This window comes from Vanessa cardui, chromosome 20 (assembly GCF_905220365.1).
Source record: "Vanessa cardui chromosome 20, ilVanCard2.1, whole genome shotgun sequence".
NCBI classification, from domain to species: domain Eukaryota; kingdom Metazoa; phylum Arthropoda; class Insecta; order Lepidoptera; family Nymphalidae; genus Vanessa; species Vanessa cardui.
The window spans coordinates 5,984,828-6,011,225 of NC_061142.1; the positions used below are offsets into that span (position 1 = coordinate 5,984,828).

General features: G+C 32.6%; 2 protein-coding genes across 4 annotated transcripts; one reads left to right on the forward strand and one right to left on the reverse strand.

Moving 5' to 3' along the window:
* The first annotated feature begins 893 nt into the window (after positions 1-893).
* On the forward strand, positions 894-24,995 carry LOC124538188 (ubiquinone biosynthesis monooxygenase COQ6, mitochondrial). Its single transcript, XM_047115158.1, has 9 exons — positions 894-1,276; positions 1,366-1,556; positions 2,225-2,479; positions 16,725-16,832; positions 17,796-17,966; positions 19,403-19,605; positions 20,454-20,569; positions 23,525-23,691; positions 24,914-24,995. The coding sequence occupies exons 1-9, from the start codon at positions 1,099-1,101 to the stop codon at positions 24,938-24,940; spliced, it is 1,416 nt and encodes a 471-aa protein (XP_046971114.1). The 5' UTR covers positions 894-1,098; the 3' UTR covers positions 24,941-24,995.
* LOC124538187 (transient receptor potential channel pyrexia) lies at positions 3,282-15,329 on the reverse strand. 3 transcript variants are annotated; one of them, XM_047115156.1, is made up of 14 exons: positions 14,773-15,329; positions 9,523-9,682; positions 8,796-9,015; positions 7,965-8,121; positions 7,630-7,764; positions 7,228-7,456; positions 6,693-6,938; positions 6,344-6,573; positions 5,823-5,961; positions 5,555-5,763; positions 5,286-5,445; positions 4,891-5,186; positions 4,237-4,434; positions 3,282-3,725 (listed from the first exon to the last, which is right to left on the reverse strand). In XM_047115156.1, exons 1-14 carry the CDS (start codon positions 14,800-14,802, stop codon positions 3,327-3,329), a joined length of 2,808 nt encoding a protein of 935 aa, XP_046971112.1. In that variant the 5' UTR covers positions 14,803-15,329; the 3' UTR covers positions 3,282-3,326. The 3 variants fall into 3 exon arrangements, with proteins under 3 accessions (XP_046971112.1, XP_046971113.1, XP_046971111.1); XM_047115157.1 differs by lacking the exon at positions 14,773-15,329 and adding an exon at positions 11,228-11,328 and having other exon boundaries at positions 5,555-5,748; XM_047115155.1 differs by lacking the exon at positions 14,773-15,329 and adding an exon at positions 11,228-11,328.
* Positions 24,996-26,398: the final 1,403 nt, after the last annotated feature.

Genomic DNA, 26,398 nt, shown 5'->3' on the forward strand with positions numbered 1-26,398 from the left:
ATAGAAAACGTACAAGTGGTAGCCCTGATGGTAATAGTTCACCTTCGCCCCTAAACATTGGCGGCGTAAGAAATATTTATCATTACTTACATCGGGTATCACTAACCTTGGGATTCTGTACTCTGTAGTTACCCAGACGCTAGGAGCGTTGTTAGATAAGACAGCAAAGGACAAAGGATTATATATAGATAGATATTTTGGGAAGTTAATATAAAAGCGTAAAACAATTAACTACAATACAGTATTATCGAAAATAAAACACAAAATAATTGTTTATTATTTTATTAATACAGAACACTTGTGTTTATAATTTTTTTAAAAACTGAGTTTATAATATGCCATACCCTATTATGACATTTCCAAGTCGTTCCCAAGAAAATACCAGGATATAAAAACTATACTCTTACTACAATAAGTTGTTTTATAGATACAATGTGTACTACAATTTGAATCATATTATACACATTACTTGATTCGCACCATTCTCGTATCCCACCAGTTTTTGTCTTCTTTTTTTTTAAAGCAATGAAATAAATTAGACATATAAAATAAAATAATGAGTACGTTTTATTTAATGTTATTTGATCAGTACACGTTATAATGCTACTATATGCTACTACATATTACATTTATATAGAAATAGATGAAACTGATCATCGATACTAAAGTGAATAGTTATTCATTTCTTTCATTCCTTCATGTATTATATCAGTAAATAATAAGATTTGTAATAGAATTAATTCGACAAACATTACCTTAAAAAGGTCGAGACTATGAGATTATTAATAAGATCAATAAACATTTTAATAATTAACAGACTATATACAGTTTATAATATTTGTCAATTTGACAAGTATAATATGACATTTCATATAAATTTAAACCAAAACGTCAAAACCAAATGTAAACCTGAAGTCAATGAAATAAATATTTTGATTATAAATTATTTCTATAATTAATAGTTAATTTACTTCGGTAACCATAAAGGAAAAAAACGTATAATTATGACAAAAAACGTATAAGTTATTCTAAATATCGTAAAAAACAACATTAATCGTATCGATATATCGCTCGACGTACAAAATAAAATTAGAAAAAATGTTTATTGCTAAAAGTATTCAATTAAACAATATATTAGTAACAAGAATAACTAATATTAGATCTTTAGCTTCGTATCGAAAATATAGTAACAATAATGAGCAGAAGTTTAAGGGGAAATACGACGTTATAATAGCTGGTGGAGGAATGGTTGGCTGTGCTTTGGCATGTGCTATGGGTATGTATTCGATTTAATTTTAAAAAAAAAAACACAGTTAATACAGTCTTATTTTCATATTAATCAACAAGCAAAATTCTTCATTTCAGGAAAAAAATCCTTACTTTCTAATTTGAAAGTTCTATTATTAGAAGGTAGTCCGGATAATAAATTTAAACTTAAACCCGAGTATAGCAATAGAGTAGTAGCATTAAATCAAAGTACGAAATCTCTTATGAACTCCTTAGAAGTCTGGCAACATGTAGAAAAAATGAGGCTACAACCAGTGAGGCATATGCAAGTGAGTATTAAACTTATTATTGGTATAAGACAATGCATTTATACTTGTTGTTCCTGTAATTAATTTATTAACCAATTGCTTTAAGGCTAATCACAAATACATGAGTCTGCTGGAGATGACTTAGATGAATTATAGAGTCACAACTAATAAAATGATAGTGTATTAAAATTTCTCATAAAAATTTTATATCAATATTTAGAATGAATAAAAAAATTATCAATCTGACAATAAAAAAATGTGATATTAAAAATAGAACTTAATAAGAGTCTAAAATCAAAAAACTGCAAACATATTTAAGATTATATATTTAGCAAATTGATTTGTACCTAAAAAAATAATTGTGTTTTATATAGGATTTTAAATTAACATGGTTATTTTTATTATTAAAGTTATTAATTCAGACAGTAATTCATTTATTAATTCAGTCTCGTGACCAAGACATTCGTAGACAATGTCGAAATATCGAGCTCCACCGAACAAAAATAAAAAACATGGTAAATATCCTGAAATTAATAACTTTAATAATAATTGTGTTTTATTTTAGAAATTCTTATATTTAATTTCCATAACAAAATACTTTTTTTCTTTTATTTTTAATAAAAGTTTATTTATATGAATTAAAAAATAACAACTTAATTCTCATAATGTCTGTTTTTTTTTATTTTAAGGTATGGGATGCTTGTTCGGATGCCCTAATATCATTTTGCAGTTCTGATATTTTAGACGATGATATATCATACATTGTAGAGAATGATGTATTACTTGAAAGTATTAATAGAGAATTAAAATCATCATCAATTAAAAATGTAGATATTGTTTATGGAGCCAAGGTTGTTGGATATGAGCTATCAAAAGCAGGCCATGAATCAAAGGGACATATTGTCAAAATGCAAAATGGTGATACCTACTCGTGTGATCTATTGGTAAGTGAAAAGACTGATTCTTTATAATTTTAAATCATTTAACTTATTAAGTAAATGTTAAATATATATATCCTTTTAGGGAAGTTACAGTGGCTAAAAATCTTATAGGTAAAAATCTCTTCATTTTTATAGAACAAAAACCGTGTGTGACCTTTTATATTTTTCAAGTAACTATGTAAATATGTGGTCTTTCATTTTGCATATAATCATTATAACTTCTAAGAAAATTTTCAGCCAGGAGCGATTAAAAAATGTTTAGCTGCAAAATATTATATAAATTAACATGTTATTTTGTAAAGTATTAGGGATACTTTTCTTTTAAATTAAAAAAACTTTTCTAATTTTCTAAGAAACAACTAAAGTGATGATAATATGGATTGACTCTTGTTCAGTTTTTGGAACAAAGTTCTTTTAATCTCTCTTCAGTAAAGTGAACTGCCAGAGATCATTACATAAGTGACCATTCCCTACATCTCTTTTTAACATATATGGTTTTATATAAAATTATTTCAACTTATTATATTTAAATTCTCATGGAATAAAGCATTTTTTTTCCATCCAGGTGTCCTAAGACAGCTCTTGTTTTTACTAAGTATATTTTACACATTTTGTTTATATTAAGGTTACTCAAATTCAAACATATCTTAATAATCATAGATTACTGTAAATATTTTATAGACAAATATTAATACAACTAATATATATAAGACATAAATAAATAAATAACTATATTTTTAAATATATTTATTAACAAATGTCAATGACAAAAAAAAAAACATTTTGTTTAATATGATAATAAATTACATTACAAAAATTCAAAGATTGTTAAAAATAATTGTCAAAGCATCTATGGAGGTTGAACATCATCTAATTTTTTTTCAATCAAACTTAATCTAGAATCTGTCGTTTCAATTAATTTATTTATTTTCTTTGTCAAATCTGCTAATTGATTTTTAATATCGACCATACAAATCTCTTGTATAGCATTAATTGTAAAAGACATGGGCCTATTTCGGTTTTCTGCGGATGTCGTTATGTTTTTTTTTCGTCTTTCAACGTTTTGGCTTTCTGATGAGAATCGATCGTAGAGATAACTCTTCCTTTTGACAATTTGTCGTTCGATGTCTTCGTCATCTTTACATTTTCTTATTCGACATTCATAATTATTATTTTTTCGAATGCTTTTCTTAGTATCCTTACGACTTGCCACCATCTTGTAGATTGATGCAATTAATTCTCTGGGTATCTGAAATTTAACCAATGAATCAATTATAATGAAATAATCATTGAACCATTTGAAATCACCAAATCCGTATAATCAGATATTCAAAGATTTTCCGATCAAATGTTCGCCAAATGGCTCTCGTGGTCTCCATGACTCTCGCCTCGATTTCGATTTTCTAATAACTATGCGTACTACAGTTTTCTATTAAAGTATTAATATATATTTATATATTTTGCAACACTAATTTATTTAACTATTTAGATATATCGAAATTAATTTTACTTCTATAGTTATGGTAGTCCGAGACAGCTTTGCGAGTGAACCCTTAATGAATACATAAGTTATTCAAGATTTCTCACGAATGATAACGCTACAATTAAATGTGAAAATTATGTCTTCTGTCTTTATTATTGCTTTGATTTGAATATATAGTAATAAATAAGCTATCTTTATTAAGAAATCATACGTATAAAAAAAGGAACAGCTTTGTAAATATTTGGTATAATTTCCTGATGAATTAATGAACCCTTACCCTGTTCTCTCTTGGATCGTTCGGTCTGATATTCAATGTTCGCAAATGTGATGCCGTCAATAATGCACCCCAACGAAGCACCGCCAAAAGCTGTTGTGGAGCACATGATAGTAGAGTACTGAAGAGCATACTCTCTAAATGCGCAACTAATTGAGTTTGTCGAACCAAACGGTCGAGTCCAGCGCTTTCTTGTAATGCCTAAAAACAGTCGTGTATAATATATATAGTTGTCTAATTATATATTTCTTAATGTCCCTGGGTCATATTAATTAATTGTTGAAATAAAAATTATATTTAGCTTTAATATTTTAGAAGAAAGCCGATTATACATTTCCGATATAACAATATTAATTGATAATTTTCTAGAAATCATAAGAGGTGTAACAGTAACAGTAGCAGCCTCATTTCTAGACTCCAGAAGCTAGCTTATAAACTGTCCTGGTCGCGTCAGATAGCAGTTTCGTCGGATTAAGAGAGTCTAGGAATAAAGTAAACATTTGCCACTATAAAAACACTTGCATAGCAAAAACATCCTAAGAGTTAAGCTATTTTTTGAGATCGTCGGCCGTTTAATGGACATAATCATTTTTTACGGCATTTCTTGGTTTCTTTTTTTGGTGCTATAAATAAAATATTATATATTTTAATCTTTACCTGAATATCGCTTACAGCTAATCCAACCAAAAGATTAGTCAATATTACTGTCACGAGCAACACGAATACCAAAAACATTCCATGAGCGGTCAGCGGATAGTGTATTTGGGAATTCGTGCAATTATTGTAAAATATATCCTCGTATTCCAATTCTCCGGACATCATCATGACCGTCTTGACGAGGCCAGCCGGCAAATGGAATGCTGGGTAATTGCTGAACAGCACACTAAACGCTAGACCAAATGCTATGAGAAGGCAGCTGTAAGCCAATAAAAATGTAGCAAAATTCACCGTCACTGAAAAAAATTGTATATATTTTACAACTAGCAATATTTATCCGATTAGAATCTTTAAATATTTTAAAATATAATATAATACTAGAAGATTTTAGTTACCAGTTGTAAACATTTGAACGTAAAGCCCAAATGTTGGAAAGCGCCCAATTATCATCATCAATTCAAGCCAGCAAAAGAATATCGTTATGGCTGCGACGTCATGTTGCCAATTTGATGTGTTTGCATTCGCTACTCCATTTCCTCGATACCAAGTTGGTATCTGAAAAGTTCAATAAAACATTATAAATCTTTACTAATAATGTAACTACGAAACTACATAGCCCTTTAGTCCCCCATATTCAAACAAATGAGCCTAATTTGAAACTTACCGTGCAAAGAAAAACACCAATAATGATTAGCAATTGCAACCAATTCTCCCACTGTCGAATGTAAGCCGAATAATCCAGACATGCTTGAAATATTTCTTTCGCCAGGAAACATACATTCAGTAGGACGATTAAATACTGTATAGGTCGTAAGTAACTCGGAACATCACAAGTCACATCTTCACATAAGAATAACTCTGGAAAAACAGATACTATCAGAAGATATGTATGAAATTTTACGTTATATGAATTTTGATAAACTGATACATACGTAGTATATATAGACTATACAAAGTTATGAATATCGCGTGATAAACAAAACTTAATACAAAGAATTTTCTTATTCTTCGCCATTTCAAAAAAAGGAATGTCTCTGCTACTGGATGCTTCAAAACATCTTTACGACCGACCTGTTGAACAAATCAAAATTAAAAACAAATAATAATGTGGTTTTTTTTCTGTTTTGAAAGTAATCATTGGCGAAAGACGTAAGTGTTATTTATAAATGTTCCACTGATGGGTAAAGACCTCATCTCTGGAGGAAAAGATTAGGAATTTATTCAATTACGCTATTTCGATGCGAGTTAGACGGTATAGGCTTGGCAAAGTTTAAACCGATATAATTATGCAGTTTCCTCGTGATATTTTTCTTTTTATTTATTAACAAAGTAAAAAAGATATTTTTCTCCATTGCCCAGCACAAAATTAATTATTTAACTACAAATAAGACACATAAAAAATCCATGGTTTTTCTTTCACATTAAATATTTTTTACTAAAAATAATTGTTTACCTCTACAAACGCTAATAGTAACTCAGCCTCTCCCCTCGATAGACAAGGAACCAACGGTCGGAAATCAATGGTGAGTTCACAGTCGACATCACCAATTTCGTGTTCGCTTACATGCACCGCATCATCAAACTTGCATAGATATCGAGGAATGACGTCAGGAACTCGTCGAACGATGAACGATAATGCTGATACACCACCATTTGTACGCAATGTTACGTCACCACCATAATCTGTAACACCCACCACATACTATGTCAATGCGTTACTAACTGTAATCCAAATATAACAATAATCTATAGGAACATGAACTATTTTTGAAATAAATTTCATGTCAGATTCAGCATCTTACCCAAAAGCAGTAAAACACACGCAGAGAACTCGTTTAATGCAGCGATATGGACTGGAGTGTATCCGAAGTTGTCGGGGGCATTTGGATCTGCTCCTACCGATAGCAACATCCGTGCAACATCGCACGCACGGGCTCCTCTGACGATCGCTCCGTGTAACGGTGTTCTGCCATCAACATCTCTCGCGCGCACATCGGCACGTTTAGTGACTAGAAGTTCTACTACTTCAACAGATTGGGCTAATGCCGCTGTAAAAAAAAAATTCGTCGTTTGTATTACTAGATCAAGCAAAAAATTTAATTGTGACTTTGTGAAGGTATTAGTGTCGTGAAAAGCAATATCAAAACGGCGTCTTCAATTCTTTACTTTGACTCGTGTACTGTCTTTGGCAGTATGCGAATTACATAAAAATATTAGCTATCTACAGTTCTTCTCTATATATATTTTAACTGTGCTAAATTTCATAATCTTCCGTCCGCATAATTTTTGTAAAAAGGAGTACAGAGTTTTTGTTTCACGTATTAAAATATTAATTACCAAGATGAAGACTCGTTTGTCCTCTTGAATTAGTACAGTCTATATGTGCTCCGTGTTCAAGAAGTAGACTAGCGCACTCAGCGTGACCGTCCACAGCTGCCAAATGTAGCGCCGTGGCGCGTCCAGGACCTAAAGCAGCTCGAACGTCCGCACCTGCGTCTAATAGTAGCTTCATACACGACGCAGATCCCAAAGACGCAGCGACGTGTAGAGGAGTCTCAGTAAAAACCTAAAACATTGGTCTTTGTTTGTTACGAAGATTATTTCTACAGATATATTTATTATTAATTCGTTCTGATTCATGTTACAAATTTCTCGAATTATACAACTTCAATGCGTTGTTGGACTCGATTGTTTGTTTTAGAACATTGTTTGACAAGAAGCGATTAAGAGCAGACGCACCTGTGGTGTGTCAGGACACGCGCCTGCTTCCAACAGCACATTTACAACTTCCGGCGCGTCACTGAGTACCGCGTAGTGCAAAGGAGAATGTTCGTTTAGTCCTGCATTAACATCTGCCCCGTGTTTTATCAAGGCCTGGAAACAATGATACAAAATATGTAATAAAAAAGAATTGCATAAATATTTATCTCGCAAACGCCCTTTGATGATTGGGTTTAAAATATATGTACAGATATGAATGTAATTAAACATAGCTACCAGCGTTTACTGAATATTAGGATATTGATTCGAATCAAATGTCAATGTTATTGATGATATAGAGTAATGCAATGTACCTTGACGCAAGACAAAGATTTAGCGCTCGCTGCGCAGTGTAAAGGTGTTGCTTTTCTGTCAGTCTTCGAATCCCATATATTTGGATCAGCACCGTGCTCCAATAAGATTTTCACACATTCCTCGTTGTCCACTAAACATCCGAGATGAAGGCATGATCTGCAAATTAAAAAATTTAACAATCGGAACAATCGAAATTTTAGTAAGAGTATTATTGCATGCCCTACCAGTTCTTGGCAGAATCCCCATTTCAAGCAGATACTAGCTTTATTTAGTACTGACGAGATAGTTTTGCAAACGGCAAAGTGCTTTTAAAAGCCAATTTGAACAAAGTATCATTGTTGATTTCATCTATACCGATATTTTAAATGTGAATGTAATTCTCGGTGTTTGCTGCTCACGGCTTGATCACTTAACCCAATTTGATGAAATTTTGTATGAAGCTAGCTTGAACTTCAAGACAGGACATAAATAACTTTTTTTTTTGACTAACAGCTGATGACCAGTCCTTGTGTTGCGAGCATTGCTGCAGAATTATACGAGTCCTACTAAAATTATAAATGCGAAAGTTTGAGAAGATTGATGTATGTGTGTTTTATTACTCTTTCACAATAAAACTACTGAACGGATTTGGATGAAATTTGACAGTAATATAGGTTATACATTAGAATAACATATAGGCTACAATATATAATGATTTAATGAAATATGGTCATAATATAACGATAAATATCAAGTGCCCGTGTGAAGCTAGGACGGGTGGCTAGTTTCTGATATACAATGAAATATACAAAGTCACAGTAACCGCTTACATATAAATCAAATATCTTTACCTCCCGGCGTCATCGCAGCTATTAGGATCGGCACCAACTTTTAACAGTTTCGATAGCAAAGAACTGCGTCCGAACCAACAAGCCCATAGAACAGCCGTACGTATCCTATCGGTATCCGCCTGGGACACAAAGAATATAACGTCTTCATAATGTGCTGTTTCGAGTAGGGTTGATAATTCATCAGCATAAGGTAAATGCCTCAGTGCATATTGTATTTCATCTGTAAACAGATACATATTTTTTTTATTTTAACTTTTACGTCCGTACTCTACTAGAACAATGTATATGAATCTTAGTTTGCTAGAACGCGCTAGTATCAGGATTCACCAGTGCGATATCTATAGTAATAATATAAATGTGAAAGTAACTCTGTTTGTCTCTCTGTCTGTCTGTCGCACTTTCACTACCAAACCAATGAACCGATTTTGATGAAATTTAAGATGAAGCAAATTTGAACCTCACGGAAGGACATAGGCTACTATTTTGTCTAACATATGACAAACAACACCCTTAAACCGAGCGAAACTGCGGTCGACAACTAGTTTAATTATATTTTGATGTTAGATAACCCATTGATTGAGAAAGTTTATAGTCAATAATAAAAAATTACGCTATGATCCCTGGATATGGATAGGGAAGCAATAACGCAGATATAAATTCACGAAGGAGTTAGCTTTTTTAATGAAGTAGATCTGAGAAGTTTAATTTAACATGTGTTACTATTTACCTGACTCCCAAATGTCTTTGGACTTAACTCTCAATCGATCACCAAGATCAGCGGCGTGGGCTGATTCGTCACTTGAAATGTAACCAGCCTCCCCTTCTTCCGAATCCTCAGCGACTTCACAAATATCCTCTCTCCATCGCGTACTACCTTCGCGAAAATCCTATAACAAATATATTATTATTCTGTATCAATTCTATCTTTTTTGTTTTAAATTTTGTAAAAGTTATATCTATATAAAGTTACTCGGTCTGGCGAAACCGCTGATGAATGAACCAAATTTGATGATTTCTTGTATAAAGCAAGCATAAAACCCAAGGGCGTTCATTTAAAAAGGACAAGTCTATGCTAAATATATCCTGTACTCTAGGCTCCTTTTTTATACTTAAATCCTACGACTGCCCCTGCTTTACACACGAAGCTGAGAGCGAAAACTTGTTAAAAATATCAATAATATAAAACATGTGTAAAATAAAGCCGTTATGCGCGTGTGGCATTTATTTTGCTTCCTTTAAACTACACACGGGAATTGTGACGCTTTCACTATCATTCAGCGATTTTAAGGGTCCATATTTGCTATACATTTTAACTGTTATTAAAATAAATATTGCATTAGTTTTGTGTCGTCGTTCATTTTTCATTCATTCATTCGGTGATTGTCGTTGGCAATATTATTAAGAAACGGTTATTTAAATTAATTAAAATTTTAATTGTTCCGATATAACATTATCCTATAATGTAGAGCAATTTTATTATACGTTCAGTTTTTTAAAAGTAAAATTTGATGGTCGGTTTTTAATAGATTCAAACTTGCTGACAGCATGACGAGGAAGAACTCAGGCGTGTGGTTGTTGATTGATATTATTTGTTTGGAGGCAAAACATTTATTGAAACTAGTATTGCCTGTTGAAATACACCATTTTTTTTATTCCTGTAACTTTGAATGTTTTCATCAAACCATTAAGAAATATTATGAAATACAATTTCTAATATTAACATTCTTATAATATGGTATGTCTTAAATCTTAATATTATTAAAAATAAAGTTAAATAAAGTGTATAGTTTATTTCCAAAATAAATCAAAACAGACTCCACGATAAAATATTTTACACCTAAAATGAAAAGTTAACCCAATACTAAAGTTTTAAAGTACCAAATATTTATGTATATTTAGTATTTAAATATAATTTTCTTTATCGAAAAATTATCTTTACAATAATAAATACTTAGTATCACTAATATAGTATTAAATAATTTACTACTTAATTTAATACTTACATATTTATTAAATTAAATAATAACGTCTTAAATAAATATTTTATTAAAAGTATAAAAATGATACTTTATTTAAATCTTTCCATAAAATGGATAATTACTTTAATTGACTTTTATTATTTAATTGTCATCATTTACGATGCCTCGTGCATTACTTGATTAGTCTACAGTAACTAATTGTTACCCAGTTTACAGCCCATAAAAATTTATTGGGATATAAAGTTATTTTGTTCGCACAATTATTCAATAGCTACACAAGAACACTACTTACGATTTGCCTAATTTAAAAATGTTTAAAATACTTGCGTAGGACGATATTATAACACATTGTTGATCCATTCGATTTTTCATATTTAAATAAAAAAAATCATAACATTTTATGTTGCTGTACACACACACACAAAATTAAAATTAATATATAAGATATAAAACCTTTTTGCTCTTTGAATTCTTGGGAGTTTTCACAGAAGGCATTACGCTTTACGGAAACGTGAACGCATATCAAAACAGCTACCGCCCGCGCTTCGCATCAAACTGAAATCTTAGGTTCCCGACTCGTCCCAGCCGGCAAATATTAATAATACAATATTTCTTTAGATAACCAATTATATTAATGTGTAACTTTCGTATTAATTTTAAAACTCGTAGTCGATGAACGTAAATAAAAAGTTTCGTTATGCGTTTGGTATAAATTTTATTGCTTAACACGTGTCCTTGGTGACATTCTTTTTCTATTTTTTGATCGCAGTATTTATATTTTAGCGTTAGATAGTTTGAGGGAACAGATTATATGACGCTTAATTTTTGTGTTAGCTTATACTCGACTTTCATTCTATTTTGATAATTTCACATTTTTTGAGAATAGCCAAGATCGTAATCTTCTCTGAATGCATAGTTTAAACCATTAAATTGTAAGATGTTTTTTATTTGTTATGTCAATATAAAATGTCTGCCTTTTTAAATGAATATTAAAGAGAGAATCGAAAACGAAGGCTCATGGTTAAGATGTTTGTTTCACATTTTAAGTACACTTACGTAAAATTATATTTGCATTATTATATGTATATGAACAGAAAATTGAAAAAAAATTAAAATTGATGAACAAGTGCTCCGTAATAGGTTATGATGGCCCTCCAAAAAAACTTCCGTCTTGCCTCGCGCCTAATGATGGTGTACTAAAAACATCCAAAACCATCATGATAGTAATAGCTTAAACCAAAAAATAAATTCTAAAAATTTATTTTAACTTCGAAAAGAAAGAATTGGAACTATCTCTATTCGAAAATCGTTTAATCCGGGATTCTTAATCATATACACTGATTGCTCAAGCACATATTCATTTTACGGAAATCTTCAGTATGGAACAAATGTGCAAACAATTGGTCCAAAATTATTTTCTATTATTAGTACTTCTTACTGAGTTAGGGTTACCAACGGTGAAATCATTTAGGACTTTATAAGTCTTTATTAATTCAAGAGTATACGTTATTTTATGTAATTTCTAGCTTCGGAGATATTGTAAATATTTATGGAACTACATTTTTTATTAGTAATCTCGCGTCACAGTTTTGCCTGCTTTATAAACAATTTAGATCATTCACTTGCGTGTTGTGTACAATATTTATTTATTGTTTAATATAATAACTGGACTTATAAGAATGTGTAAAAATAATGATTAGCAAAAGCTAGGTCATCTTATAGCGTATTTTGAATGTTTAAGATGGCGTCTTAATCATTTAATAAAATGTCTGGTTTTAAAATGCTAAAGTCGCGTATATTTTAATGTACTCGCGATGAACCAACCCTGTTATATACTGGTACGTGCCACACATTAGCCGTGCTACAGTCTAGTTAGTACCGTAGAAATAGAATTATTAAGTGCAGGTGGCTAAACTATAGCAGGAATTATACTTTTCCAACACGTGTTTTAGTAATAAGTTACGTTTTAAACTTTTAAAATGTTCGCAACATTTTATCCCGCCGCTTTAAAATGTTTTCTACGAAACGAATATATATTTTTAGTTGATCTATACTAAACTGTACTGGTATTATAAATGTGAAAGGATGTCTGTTGGTTTGTCTGTCTGCGACGCTTTTTCGGATAAAACGCTGAACCGAAATTGATGTAATTTGAAATGAAGTAAACTTATAGGCCCAAGGGAGTACTTAGGTTAATTTTTTTTACCTAAAATGTACGTACCATTATAAAGGCGTGTAGCCGCGTTCGAAAACTATAGTTTAGTCAAACAATCACTGGGACAAAAATTTGCTTACCCTATTAATATGTAAGATATTTAATATGCAGTTCTAACATAATAATTACAAATAAAGAAAAATATATGATCTACTACTTCATCGATCATATCTTTTTGCTAGTGATTATGGGACGCTGCACATAAAAGATCTATCATGGTCTAATTTTGAAGACCACCAGACGTAGATGTGCGGTAAATTAAAGATGAATCTTGATTACCATTTAGTACAATTTAACAAATAATTAATTTTTGCTATGTAAGAACAAAACGTGCGCACCTACAGACGTTGTAGGTTACAGTAATAAAATGACAAATAAAAATATATTTCAAAATTACTAAAAGTCTGTTGAATAACCGCGAAATTTCGCGGGCGATCCTCTAGTTGTAATTATTAAATACTCGTAAAACAACTCAAAAAGCCCTTGCCCATTATGATTTTTTTATTATCTATATAGGTACATAGAGACAGATGGATAAAAGAGGATATCGCTCTTTGGTTGTAGTTTTTATTTTTAAACTTTGTTTTATTTATCAAACCTTCACCTAATAACAGATATCCAAAACGACGTGAAAAAATACTTCTTATATTTAAACCAGCGTAGAGTTTACTATATGTTATTGCGATTATAGTCAAACAAACTGAAACTTAATTACTACTGACAACATAAACAAGTATTCAACATTTGTTTTAATAACAACATTAATTGTCCTTGTGTAGATTTTGAGTCTGACCACCTCCTCTAAAAGGTATAAGTTTTTTGATAATAATGTTGCAGATTTTCATACGACACAATGTTTTTGTGATGTGTTCTTTCAACTATTATTTCTTGGGCTTTCTGTAATCCCATTTGAGTAGGTACCACCGATTCATCTTATGTTCTACCGCCAAATAGCAATACTCCGTATTGTTGTGTTCTGGTTTGAGGTGACCCAATGGACCTCTCTAGTGTCATTTACTTCATATAAAAATAAATATATTGTACATATAAAATGAATAACATAAAGTTTTGGTAATTATCCATAAAAATGATTGGTTCTTTAATCATTATCCTATCGCAGCTGCTGTAGGTATTTTACGAGATTGAGGTTAAAAATCTTGTCAAAATTATGAAGATATCGTGGTTATGAATTTTCAGAAAAGTGATTGTTTCACCGTTACAGCACCACTGTTTACGTTACTTGCGGTTCGAGCCTGTTTTAGACTCTGTTTAGACATCCGTCTCGCTGACGAGATTCGTGTGTTTGGATTTTTCTTAACATTTACTTTCGATTTAATTGAGATGTAATGCAGCGAATGTTTTAAATATTCACTTATAAAAACTTTACGAGACGATATAATCTATATGTAATATTATAAATGTGAAAGTAACTCTGTCTGTTGCTCTTTCACGACCAAACCACTGAACCGAATTTGATGAAATTTGGTATGAAGCAAACTTGAACTCCAAGAAAGGACATTTGCTACTTTTTTTGACTAACACATGACAACCAAAACTCTAAAACGCGAGAGAAGCCGCGGGCGATTACTAACCTTTTGATTCAAAAAGGTTTAATATGATTATTTAGTAAATGATTGAATAGTTAAAAATATTCCTGTTCCTTGTAAATGAATTCTAAATTCAAATAATTGAAATTAACAATAAAATAGCCCTAAAAAAAGATTTTTAAATAAATTATTAACACCTAAGATATATCAAAATTAAAATGATAAGTGTCGTTTACCTGATTATTTTCAGTAGTCGTTTCACACATTACTTAAAAGAAATCTTTATTTTTCCTAAACGAACTCACTCGCTATTTCTAAATGTTGTTATATATTGATGAATCCTCAATACCTGCACCTTTGCACCAAAAATTTATATTTATTTAACCCCATTGGCACCAATAACGAGCGCTCCACTTTTAATACACGCGATTCGCCGGAAAACGGCGGAAATTAACATTTTTAAAAAGATTCTTCTCAGAAATCAAAGGAATCGGTTTCGTTTACGGAAAATTTAAATAAGAAGACGCCTCATTATTTAAATTTCTTTTTCCAACTGCGATTTAAATAAATTTTCCACCGTTTCTTTTGTACAGAGAATATTTAGCGGAATTATGTTAAAGAAACTAAAATATCGTTGGTGCAGATAGTTTATGTTATGGAATTAGAAGACAACCAATTCTTCCGACTAACGTATAGAGACTCATATAAATTCTAACATCAGCGAACGCGTTTTGATTCATATTTTCGATATAGGTACACTTAAATATGCTCAAAAATGTTGAGCATCGTTCACCGTTCCACAAAATCTCTAATGCTACTGTTCTGAATAAATGTCTTCCTACGTTGAATGAGAATACAAATCTTATGTTATTTCAATTGATCGGTGTTGCTCGAATGGCATTTGTTTGAAATCGTTGAAACGCTCCGTTTGAGTTTGTTTATTATTTAAATGTATACTATGATTAAAGAATAAGATCGCGGTTAAACGCTATGAAATAATCGGCGTGTGAGTTTTTCGTGCGTAATTTTGTTCTCGATTCATTTCTTGCTCGGCGATAAAAAAACCAGCATCAGGAAAGTTGCATTATGTTCATTCAAGTTCATACGATCACCGACACGAATTAGTTTAGCTTTATGATTTACCACCTGTCTTGGATCAGCACTCGCCTGCCGGTGACACAAACATTTCAAGAAAACCTTTTTGACCTAAGAGTATTGGGATGTTTAACGATTTGATTCATAAAAAACATTGATATTGTATACTTCTAAGAGCTCAATTAATACTGTTAACGGATAATTTAATAGCTGAGAATATACCAACATGAATATAGAAAGTAAGAAAAGTGTTTACAGTTGAGCAAAAATCGACTCTTCATGACATATGTAGCATATTTGGGACTTCTATCAACCTGCTGCAGTACAATTAGCAAAATGCAGCAGTCATACGACTTAAGCTGATATCCTTATATTGCTATTACAGGAAAGGATTAAAAACAAAAGATAAGCATTTCCAACAATTTAAACATTCAACATCTTCTTCTACGCGCTGAGCCATTTCTCTTAGTCAATATGACTCAAATGATATATTACGTTAATAAACCTTATACAATCATATTACAAATGCTCTCAAGCTGTGGAATGCTCTGCTTCAGAGATATATGTTATCTCGGCCGCTTAATATATTTAAATGCCGTCATCTGTATTTGTACGAACACATTTGTATTAATTAGCCGAGTTAAAAAAGGGACATTCTCAATTCGGCTCTATTAAAATATTTAAGTAATTTGCTTTTAGGTATTAAGTTAATGATCATAATATAAACTTTTTATAATTAATTGTCTTATTATCAATGCTTCTATACTTATATTATAAACGCAAAAGTAACTGTATGTCTGTTGCGCATACACGTTGTATGAAGCGAGCTTGAACTCCAAAGGACGGGACAAAGGCTTTTTATGCGTAACAACTGACGACCAACACCAAAAACGCCACCGCATAAAACAAAGACAAAAACTCTTTATTATATTTATGTATATATAAACCATATATAAACCATATATAGCCTTTAAAAATTAATTGACAGTAATACTGCAGTACTGAAAAGCCATTTAGAAAAAGTGTCAAATATCCCTAAAAAAAGATTAATTTTGTCGATTTCAAATAAATATTTAGATTTAATAATTTTCAGATCGGAGCAGATGGCGCCAAGTCAGCGGTTCGCGAAGCTATGGGAGTACAATATCTTTCCTGGAACTACGATCAAATGGGTATTGTTGCCACTCTGCACTTGGCCGAGGTAATAACGCTGACAGCATAAACAAAGATTCTAAATATGAATAGGTACATAATCTGAACCGTTATATGGATCCATCAACGATACTCAAACTATTAGTGAGTTTATATCGAACTACAGTAAATCAATGTGATTAAAATTACTCGAAGATATCAATTTTATGTCATCTTATTCTGAATTTAAATTGTTACAATGTTGAAACACATCAACAAAGGAAAATCTAACCGAATCTCTGTACGGCTCTTTTTCGCCACAATTTACAAATGTCTTCCTCCTTGATTTCTATTATTATTCCTCCATCTTTTGTGTCTTTTCGATTTTGACTTCGTTTCAATTATGCTCCTAATCACTAAATTCCTCACTGAAACTCGAAAATTGGTAGTTTTTAGCAACTTCATTGTTACAACATATTAAGACATATGTCTTAATATACAAAAATGTGAATTAGATAAACACACCCTTAACAATGTTCGCATATATACTTTTTCAGAACACAAGTGAATAAATTGGCGTTAGATATTTTTGCAAGCTGTCCGGGTAGGTAGGTAGGTCTTAGTACATATTGTTTCGGTATTAGTACTGGCACAAAGGACATAACTTCTTAGCTCTCAAAATACGCATCAACGAAATATGGGATGGTTAATATTTATTTCAGCACCAATGTCAATGGGCGGTGGTGGCCGGTATCAGGTGGTATATTGCTCGTCCGACTATCGAATATTTATAAAAAAATATATATATACTAAAAATCTCAATAATAGCTTTATTAAATATTTTCTGTACTGTTATTTTTAAGTTATGAGTTCATTCAAGTAATCTTATTACTCTATTATATTATAATCTAATTTAGTTTAGCTTGGCGTCCTTTTTTTTGCTGAAAAAAATGTTGTACTCTTATAAAATATTTGACAATTAAATTATAACTATTAATGGTACGATTTATGTTAATTCGCATTTTACTTTCAGGAAACAACTAACACGACAGCGTGGCAGCGGTTCCTGCCGACCGGGCCGATAGCATTCCTGCCTCTAAGTTCGACAAAGAGCTCGCTCGTGTGGTCGATGACAAACACACAGGCGAAGGAATTACTGAACTTGCCCGAGGAGAGATTCGTGGATGCCCTTAACGATGCGATGGTCATTATAACTTATTTTTGAAAACTTTTGCCTCAAAATTTATTTATTTATTTTGGAAACATACAGTAACTATTGAATACATAAAAATTTTAACACAAAAAGTATTACTTAAGCCTAAATTGTTTCCTATGTTAAATAGTTCATACAATTTTTACAGTTACAATATAGATGCAAATAATTATTATTAAAATTTAATTAAAATTTTAAATTTAATAATCTTCAAAGCTAATTTGAATTAAATTAGATTAAATCGAACTTTAAAAATAGATAGACATATTAAATAAGGATTTTAGGGTTCCGTACATAATTAGTGACTCTTCGTTACTATGGTTTTTTTAATAAAATAGTTTGCCTGTCCGACCACTGAAAGCATAATAGCTTCCGTTCTACTCAGGGCCTTTTTAAATAGGACACGGGAGGGTTACGCCCTATTTTTTAAACCCCGGGCGTCAGAATTCTTGTACAAAGACCTACCATAAGAAACCTATACTGTTACTGTTTTATCTGTTTGTCTTTTACAGAGCTGAATCTCAATATATAAGTAAAACCTAAATATGTGAGTCGTAAAGAACCCTAAGTATATTATAGGGTTGGCAACTAAGTGATTGCCGATTTCAAAGAAGAAGGAAAATTTGAAATTTTTCCATAAAACGAGTTTTTGATTTATCCAAACATTTTTAATGTATGTGTGCGATACATTGAGTTTCTGTGCAATATCACGACGTGTTGTGCAATCTGAATCGATAATGGCCCTGATATGGGTACCATCGACTTCGACTGGGCAGCCAGATCGTTAAGCATTTTCCGATGAAAAATTACCAGAACGAATTCTGGCAAACCAATTTCGACACTGCCTTTCTTTCAAGGCTCCATTTCCGTATACGGCATATAACTTCTTTAGTGCTTGCGAGGCGTTCTCGCCTTTTCGGAAGTAATACAATAAAATATGTTTGAAGTGCACGTCCTGTTCTTCTATTTTTTAATTGGGATAAAAACAAAACTAAGGCACTAATCGATATATATTTTTTTACTAAATTAAAGTGAGAAGTCTAAACAATTAGAAAAAAATATAGGTTAGGTGCTTTGACCACTTTCACAAAACAAAAAAAGCCTAAAGTCCACCTATCCACAAAATCGGCAATCACTTAGTTGCCAACCCAATATATCATCATAGTAAATAGTAATACTACGTACTGTTGCCGGTTTTATTCTTAGTCTGTCCTGTAACTATAACGGCCCATAACGCAACTTGTTCATTTTGATTTATAGTCGTTATTTAACTCTTCGTATAAAAAAAGTTAAAATACACATTATTTCAATATATTCTCATTATTTTTACATATATAGATATATTTTGACCATGACACAGATAACTAGTATTGGTTGAAATCAATGAAAATTTTACAAAAAATAATATTCCTTTTTATACGTTCCAGTGGAAACAATATCCTCGTAGCAACGTCGTGGACGCATGTACGACTTGGTTGGGTTCGTGGTTGAAGCGGTTCGATCTTCCAGACGGTGCTGAGAGGCAACTGCCTCCGAGCATTCAGTCCATAGTCTCGGGCTCCAGAGCCGCCTTCCCCCTGGGCTTCGGTCACAGCACGAAATATATCGCTCCAGGCGTTGCTCTTATCGGGTAACATAATCAATTATCATAATTTAGAATCATTGGTTTTTATATGTTAACTATTGAATATATGTTTACTTGGTGGTAGAGCTTTGTGCAAGCCCACCTGGGTAGGTACCACCCGCTCATCAGATAATCTACAGCTAAACAACAGTACGCAGTATTGTTGTGTTCCGGTTTGAAGGGTGAGTGAGCCAGTGTAACTACAGGCACAAGGGACATAGCATCTTAGTTCCCAAGATTGGTGGCGCATTGACGATGTAAGGAATAGTTAATATTTCTTACAGCATAATTGTCTATGGGTGATGGTGACCACTTACCATCAGGTGGCCCATATGCTCGTCCGCCAACCTATTCCAAAAAAGAAATACGTGCCTTAATAATTCTTCCATTCACAACAACAACATTAACTGCCTGTAAATTTCCCACTGTTGGCCTTCTCTCCCTTTGAAGAGAAGGTTTGAAGCATATTCCACTACGCAGCTCCAGTGCGGGATGGTGGATTCAGAATATCTTATTTAATAAATTAGAATGATCTGTATTGTTTATGACGACCTCCATGGTCGAGTGGTGTGTGCACCGGTTTTCATGGGTACGCCACTCTGAGGTCCCGGGTTCGATTCCCGGCCAAGTCGATGTAGATTACCATTAGTTTTCTATGTTGTCTTGGGTCTGGGTGTTTGTGGTACCGTCGTTACTTCTGATTTCCATAACACAAGTGCTTCAGCTACTTACATTGGGATCAGAGTAATGTATGTGATGTTGTCTCATTTATTTTTTTTAAAAAATAAGAGTAATAAAAAAGTAATTATAATTATGTTTCTCGATGTTAGCTAATGTCTATTATGGTCTTTTAGCGACGCAGCTCATCGAGTTCATCCCTTGGCTGGGCAGGGAGTCAACCTTGGTTTTGGGGACGTCAAGGATCTGACAAGCTTCCTATCTGATTCTATTTATACCGGACTAGATATCAGTAAGTAATGAAAATGTATGGAATGAGAACTATAAATTTTAATATTTGTAGTTTTTTTTAAGATATATTCAATAGGCTATTTGACAATGCGAAAAATAAATTGTGAATTATTGTAATCAGTGTATATTATGAGTTTAAAAATGGTTATTTACTAACGAAACTTGAAAATAATACTTAATTAATTCAAAAATCACAAGAAAGTGATTTCATCAGTCACTTTCTTGTAAACTTAGCTTTTCTACTATATGTACCACAGAATAAAATACAGCAAAGTGACGTCACCGACCCCTTGCAACGCCATATTGTCCAAGTAGCGTTTTCGCGCGTTATTTGAATATGGAATTTTTAATATGATATTTTTCGGCAAATATGTACTAGAAATAAAAAACTCTCTTATTTACTGGGTTCCTTAACCTCTACTAAATACTATAAAATGGATTTAAAAAACCAGTCAAATAGCCTATTACAAGAAAAAATGTCCATTGTAACTAAGTCCAAAATGCTGCCTGTGTCTGAAGGTGGTCACCACTGCCTAAAGAAACTGTTGCTATAAGAAATATTAATCATTTCTTACATCGCCAATACGCTACCATTATTATAAACTTAACTTGATATGTCCCTTGTGCCTGTAATTGCACCATCTTACTCATCCTTCAAACCGGAACACAACAATACATAATATTGATATATTAGGTTGGGGAAAAAGTCTTTTCGCATATAGTATGTATGAACTTGTAATAAAATCTCTTTGGCTATACCATTTGTATCTGGCTGGTTTTGGTATCATTAAAAAGTTTTAATTTTAAAGAAGGCACTTCCAAATTCAAATTAGGAATTTGTGTGATTTTCATTTGTTTTTGTTGTTGTAAAAATGAGTGAATCTAAAGAAGAAATTCGATACATTTTAAAATTTTACTATAAAAAAGGTAAAATGCAACTCAAGCCGCGAAAAAAAATTGTGATGTTTATGGACCTAATGCAGTATCTGTGAGAGTAGCGCAAGTTTGGTTTAAGCGTTTTCAAGCCGGAAATTTTGATATCAAAGATGCATCTCGCTCTGGTCGCCCTGTTACGGACAAAATTGATGCCATTTTTGAAAAAGTGGAGCAAGATCGGCATATTAGTTGTTACGATGTAGCCGAAGAACTGGCAATTGACCACAAAACGGTTTTGACTCATTTGAATAAAGCTGGGTACACAAAAAAGCTCGATATATGGGTGCCTCATGAACTCACTGAAAGAAACCTAATGAACCGTGTACTCATTTGTGATTCTTTATTACGACGTAATGAAACCGAACCATTTTTGAAGAAGCTGATAACTGGTGATGAAAAGTGGATCACATACGACAAGAACGTGCGAAAAAGATCGTGGTCAAAGGCCGGTCAAGCTTCACAGACTGTGGCAAAACCCGGATTAACTCGCAACAAGGTAATGCTGTGTGTATGGTGGGATTGGAAGGGCATCATTCATTATGAGCTGTTACCGCCCGGCAGGACCATCGATTCAGAACTGTATTGCGAACAATTGATGAGATTGAAGCAAGAAATTAAGAGAAAGCGGCCAGAATTGATCAACAGAAGGGGTGTGGTTTTTCACCATGACAACGCTAGACCTCACACATCTTTAGCCACTCAACAAAAATTACGAGAGTTTGGCTAGGAGGTATTAATGCATCCGCCGTATAGTCCGGACCTTGCACCTTCAGATTTTCATCTGTTTCGGTCTCTGCAGAATTCCTTAGGCAGTGTCAGGTAAACATCACGAGAGGACTGCCAAAACCACTTGTCGCAGTTTTTCGATCAGAAGCCCCAAAATTTTTACAGCAATGGGATCATGTCACTACCAACAAGATGGCAAAAAGTTATGGAACAAAATGGCACCTACATACTTTAGTCAAATGTAAATAAAGTATAAAAAAAACTTTTTGAATTTTTATATAAAATACGAAGAAACTTTTTCCCCAACCTATTATTTGAAGAATATAAGATGTTTTAGTACATACCCATATTATCAAATCCCCACCTCCAAGTAGGTATAAGTACAATCACAAGGGACATAACATCTTAGTTCCCAAGGTGAATAGCGCATTGACGATGTAAGGAATAGTTAATATTTCTTACAGCGTCTTTGTATATGGGTGATTGTGACCACTTAACATCAGGTGGCCCATATGCTAATCCGTAATATGTCCGCCAAAGTCCATAAAAAATATAGTGTGTTGAAAATTGAAAGTAATTAAATTAATGTAAACGATGGAGAAACATTTTCAGCCAAAGGTGTGGTAGCCATTAGATGCAAATGGCTCGTGAAAGAGATAGGTGGAAAGGTTTAGGAGAGGCTTTCGCCGCAGAGGCGACTTCTACTAGCATTTACTAACATTATTGTATTTTGCATTACGTCATTTTTATATACATAAATAGAGATATTAAGATCTGTTAGTTAAATATATTTATATGTACATAGATGAAATCATATAGATATACATATATAAACTTGTGTTATTGCTTAGATTTTTATTTATTTTATTAGTTTTTAAAAGTTGTATAAGTGATATAGTTAAGTCCGAAATGTAAATGTAAGTATCAAGTAAATAATGGCTATTTTTATTTTTTATTTTGAATGATTTTTTTTTTTTTTATGGTATAGGTTGACGGACGAGCATATGGGCCACCTGATGGTAAGTGGTCACCATTACCCATAGACAATGACGCTGTAAGAAATATTAAGTATTCCTTACATCGTCAATGCGCCACCAACCTTGGGAACTAAGATGTTATGTCCCTTGTGCCTGTAGTTACACTGGCTCACACACCCTTCAAACCGGAACACAACAATACCGAGTACTGTTGTTTGGCGGTAGAATAACTGATGAGTGGGTGGTACCTACCCAGACGGGCTTGCACGAAGCCCTACCACCAAGTAAAAATGAATGTAATTTTGTTGCGCTTCCAGCGCATCCAAGCTGGATGGAGAAGTATGAATGTGAGCGGCAGCGACACAACGTGCCGACGCAGCTGGCCGTGGACGCGCTCAGCCGCCTGTACGGCGCCGACCTGCCGCCCCTCGTGCTCGCGCGCAGCCTCGGCCTGCAGCTCACCAACGCCCTACACCCCATCAAGGTCACACAAACAAATCAATACAAACTTTATTTGACGACCTCCGTGGTCGAGTGGTGTGTACACCGGTTTTCATGGGTACGCCACTCTGAGGTCTCGGGTTCGATTCCCGGCCGAGTCGATGTAGATTACCATTAGTTTTCTATGTTGTCTTGGGTCTGGGTGTTTGTGGTACCGTCGTTACTTCTGATAACACAAGTGCTTCCGCTACTTACATTGGGATCAGAGTAATGTATGTGATGTTGTCACATATTTATTCAAGTGGGCGTTTACAAGCACTTTTAGATCGTCAGTTTATAATTAATTGAAGCTACCACCGGTTCGAAAAGTAAATTCTACCGAGAGGAACCGGCAAGAAACTCAGTAGTTACTGTTTTACTGACAGGCTCAGTTACTGACTACTGAAATTATTCGATCGATAATATATAACTCAAATCTGCCTCTATAAAACAAACCATAGAAAAATCCTAATGACTATTAACTTCTGAGGTATTATTTTATTCAAACGCAAAATGTAGGATATTTTTTCAGCAATTTTGGTACGAAATGGGAACTTTCAAGTGTAAACTTATGAAGATGTGATGTTTTTTTATTTTTATATGTAGATGTTGAACTAATTCTATGTATTTTTTTCTAATGAAATTTTAATAAATTGTACAATAGCGGGGCGTGTTACTGCTTGTTTGAATAAAGCACATAAAAAAATGATTTTAACATTATAATACAGTTAGCTTTTGTTAAAATAGCATTTTCTAGACAGCGTACTGAGAATATAAAATATTTTCCAAATATTTATTTTCATAGATAATAATTATTTATCGTTATCTTTTTCTTTTTAAATTTATATTTTTCTATTATTATTATAGAACCTCGCTACACCTACAATCTTCAGGCGTATTGTCAAAGGCGATACATACTAAATCAAAGACAATGAGATTTAGACATAGACAATGTCACAAATTCGTACTAGTTAATTCTTATATTCCTAAAAATTATGAATATAAATAAAATTAAGTTATTGATAGTAATAATCATGACAAGTACAAAATTGGAGCTTTTTTAATAATTATTTTAAACTGTTAGAATTACGCGATTTTTGCGTGAAATGGAATTTGTCATTTATGTACCTTCTGCTTCGGTTTCCAATATCTGCCACAGGGCCATGCGGGAGGAATTTAACCTTCAATAATGCACTATAAATTATAATTATGTATTTTTGTTTCAGAAAATGATAATGTCTCACGCCGCATAGAAATAGTCACGCCTTGAGTATTTAAAGATTGGTGTTATTTAAAAAATGTGAATGTAATGCTGAAAAAAATAAATTCTTCATATTTTTGAATACTTCTTTTATTTTAGTATAACCATTAATATTAAAGAGAATGTACACGTATTTAAAGAAAAAAATTAAAGGATTTTTTTATACTTCAACCGAAAGCTGTTAGTTTACAGTCAAAATTGGTTGAATTAACCAATAGAAATATTTTGTCACATAAGGACATACTATAAGTATTATTATTGCATATCGAGTACTATTTTAACTTTTATATGCAGTAAATCACATTATGACATAACCAGCGTAGATTTTATGTTATTATTATATAATTCGTTTGTTGTTTACCTAAATTTTCTCTTAGCGATATACTTTTTGCGAGGCTTTCCGTTTTCCGTACGTCCGTAAAAAATAAAATATTGATACGGTTGGCAAATTGGCTACCTTATGATAAATGACCACTCACTCATATAGACCCATTGTCTATGGGCACATTGGGACTGTATGAAATAATAACCAACCCTCACATCACCCTGCGGGCTGCGACAATAATCTTTGGAATTAAGATGATTGTATCTTATACTGGCCCAATCACTTTTCATACCAGAAAAGTTAAATAACAATTCAACTTAGTAGTTGACTAAGTTGAATTGTTATTTAACTACTATACTTAAACTACTAGTGACACTGTTTACTAACTATTAGTTACAGAATTCTCAGAGACATAGACCCTACTCTAACATAGCCTTGGGTACTGTGAAACATATAACATACTACTATTACTACTATTCTAATACTTAACTAATCAAAGACAGTAAGATTTACACATTTGTAGCCTATTCCATAGAAGTAGGAAAAGTATGTCTTTATTTATAACAGAACACTATTGCATTTAAACACTCATTTCATTTTAACTTCCAAAATTGCAATAACAGCTTCGTCGACGTTCAAAATGTAATTTTTTAACAAATCCATAGTGAATATCATAGATTAATCAAGCTCTCGACCAATGGTATCGCTTCAATTTGCTATCAAATATTCTTTATTGGTTGGAGTTGAGCATAGATAGGTACCTACTTTTACTAATCGTTATATTCCTAACATTTCATTTATTTGTATTGGTGTTTGGCAGTGGAATATCTAATGAAGCTCATTAATGATTTCATTAACTAATGCTCATTAATTAATGAAGTTAAGGTGATTGATTTGGTGACTTATAAGTTAACATGATTTCCTTAATTTTAATGGAAATACAATTTAACAGAATATTTATTTCCGTGGTCGAGCAATGTGTTTACCTATTTTCATGGGTATCCCACTCTGAGGTGATCCGGGTTCGATTCCCGGCAGAATCGATGTAGAAAAGTTCATTGGTTGCTACTTGCATTGGGATCAGAATAATATATGTGATGTTGTCCATTATATATATTATTAATT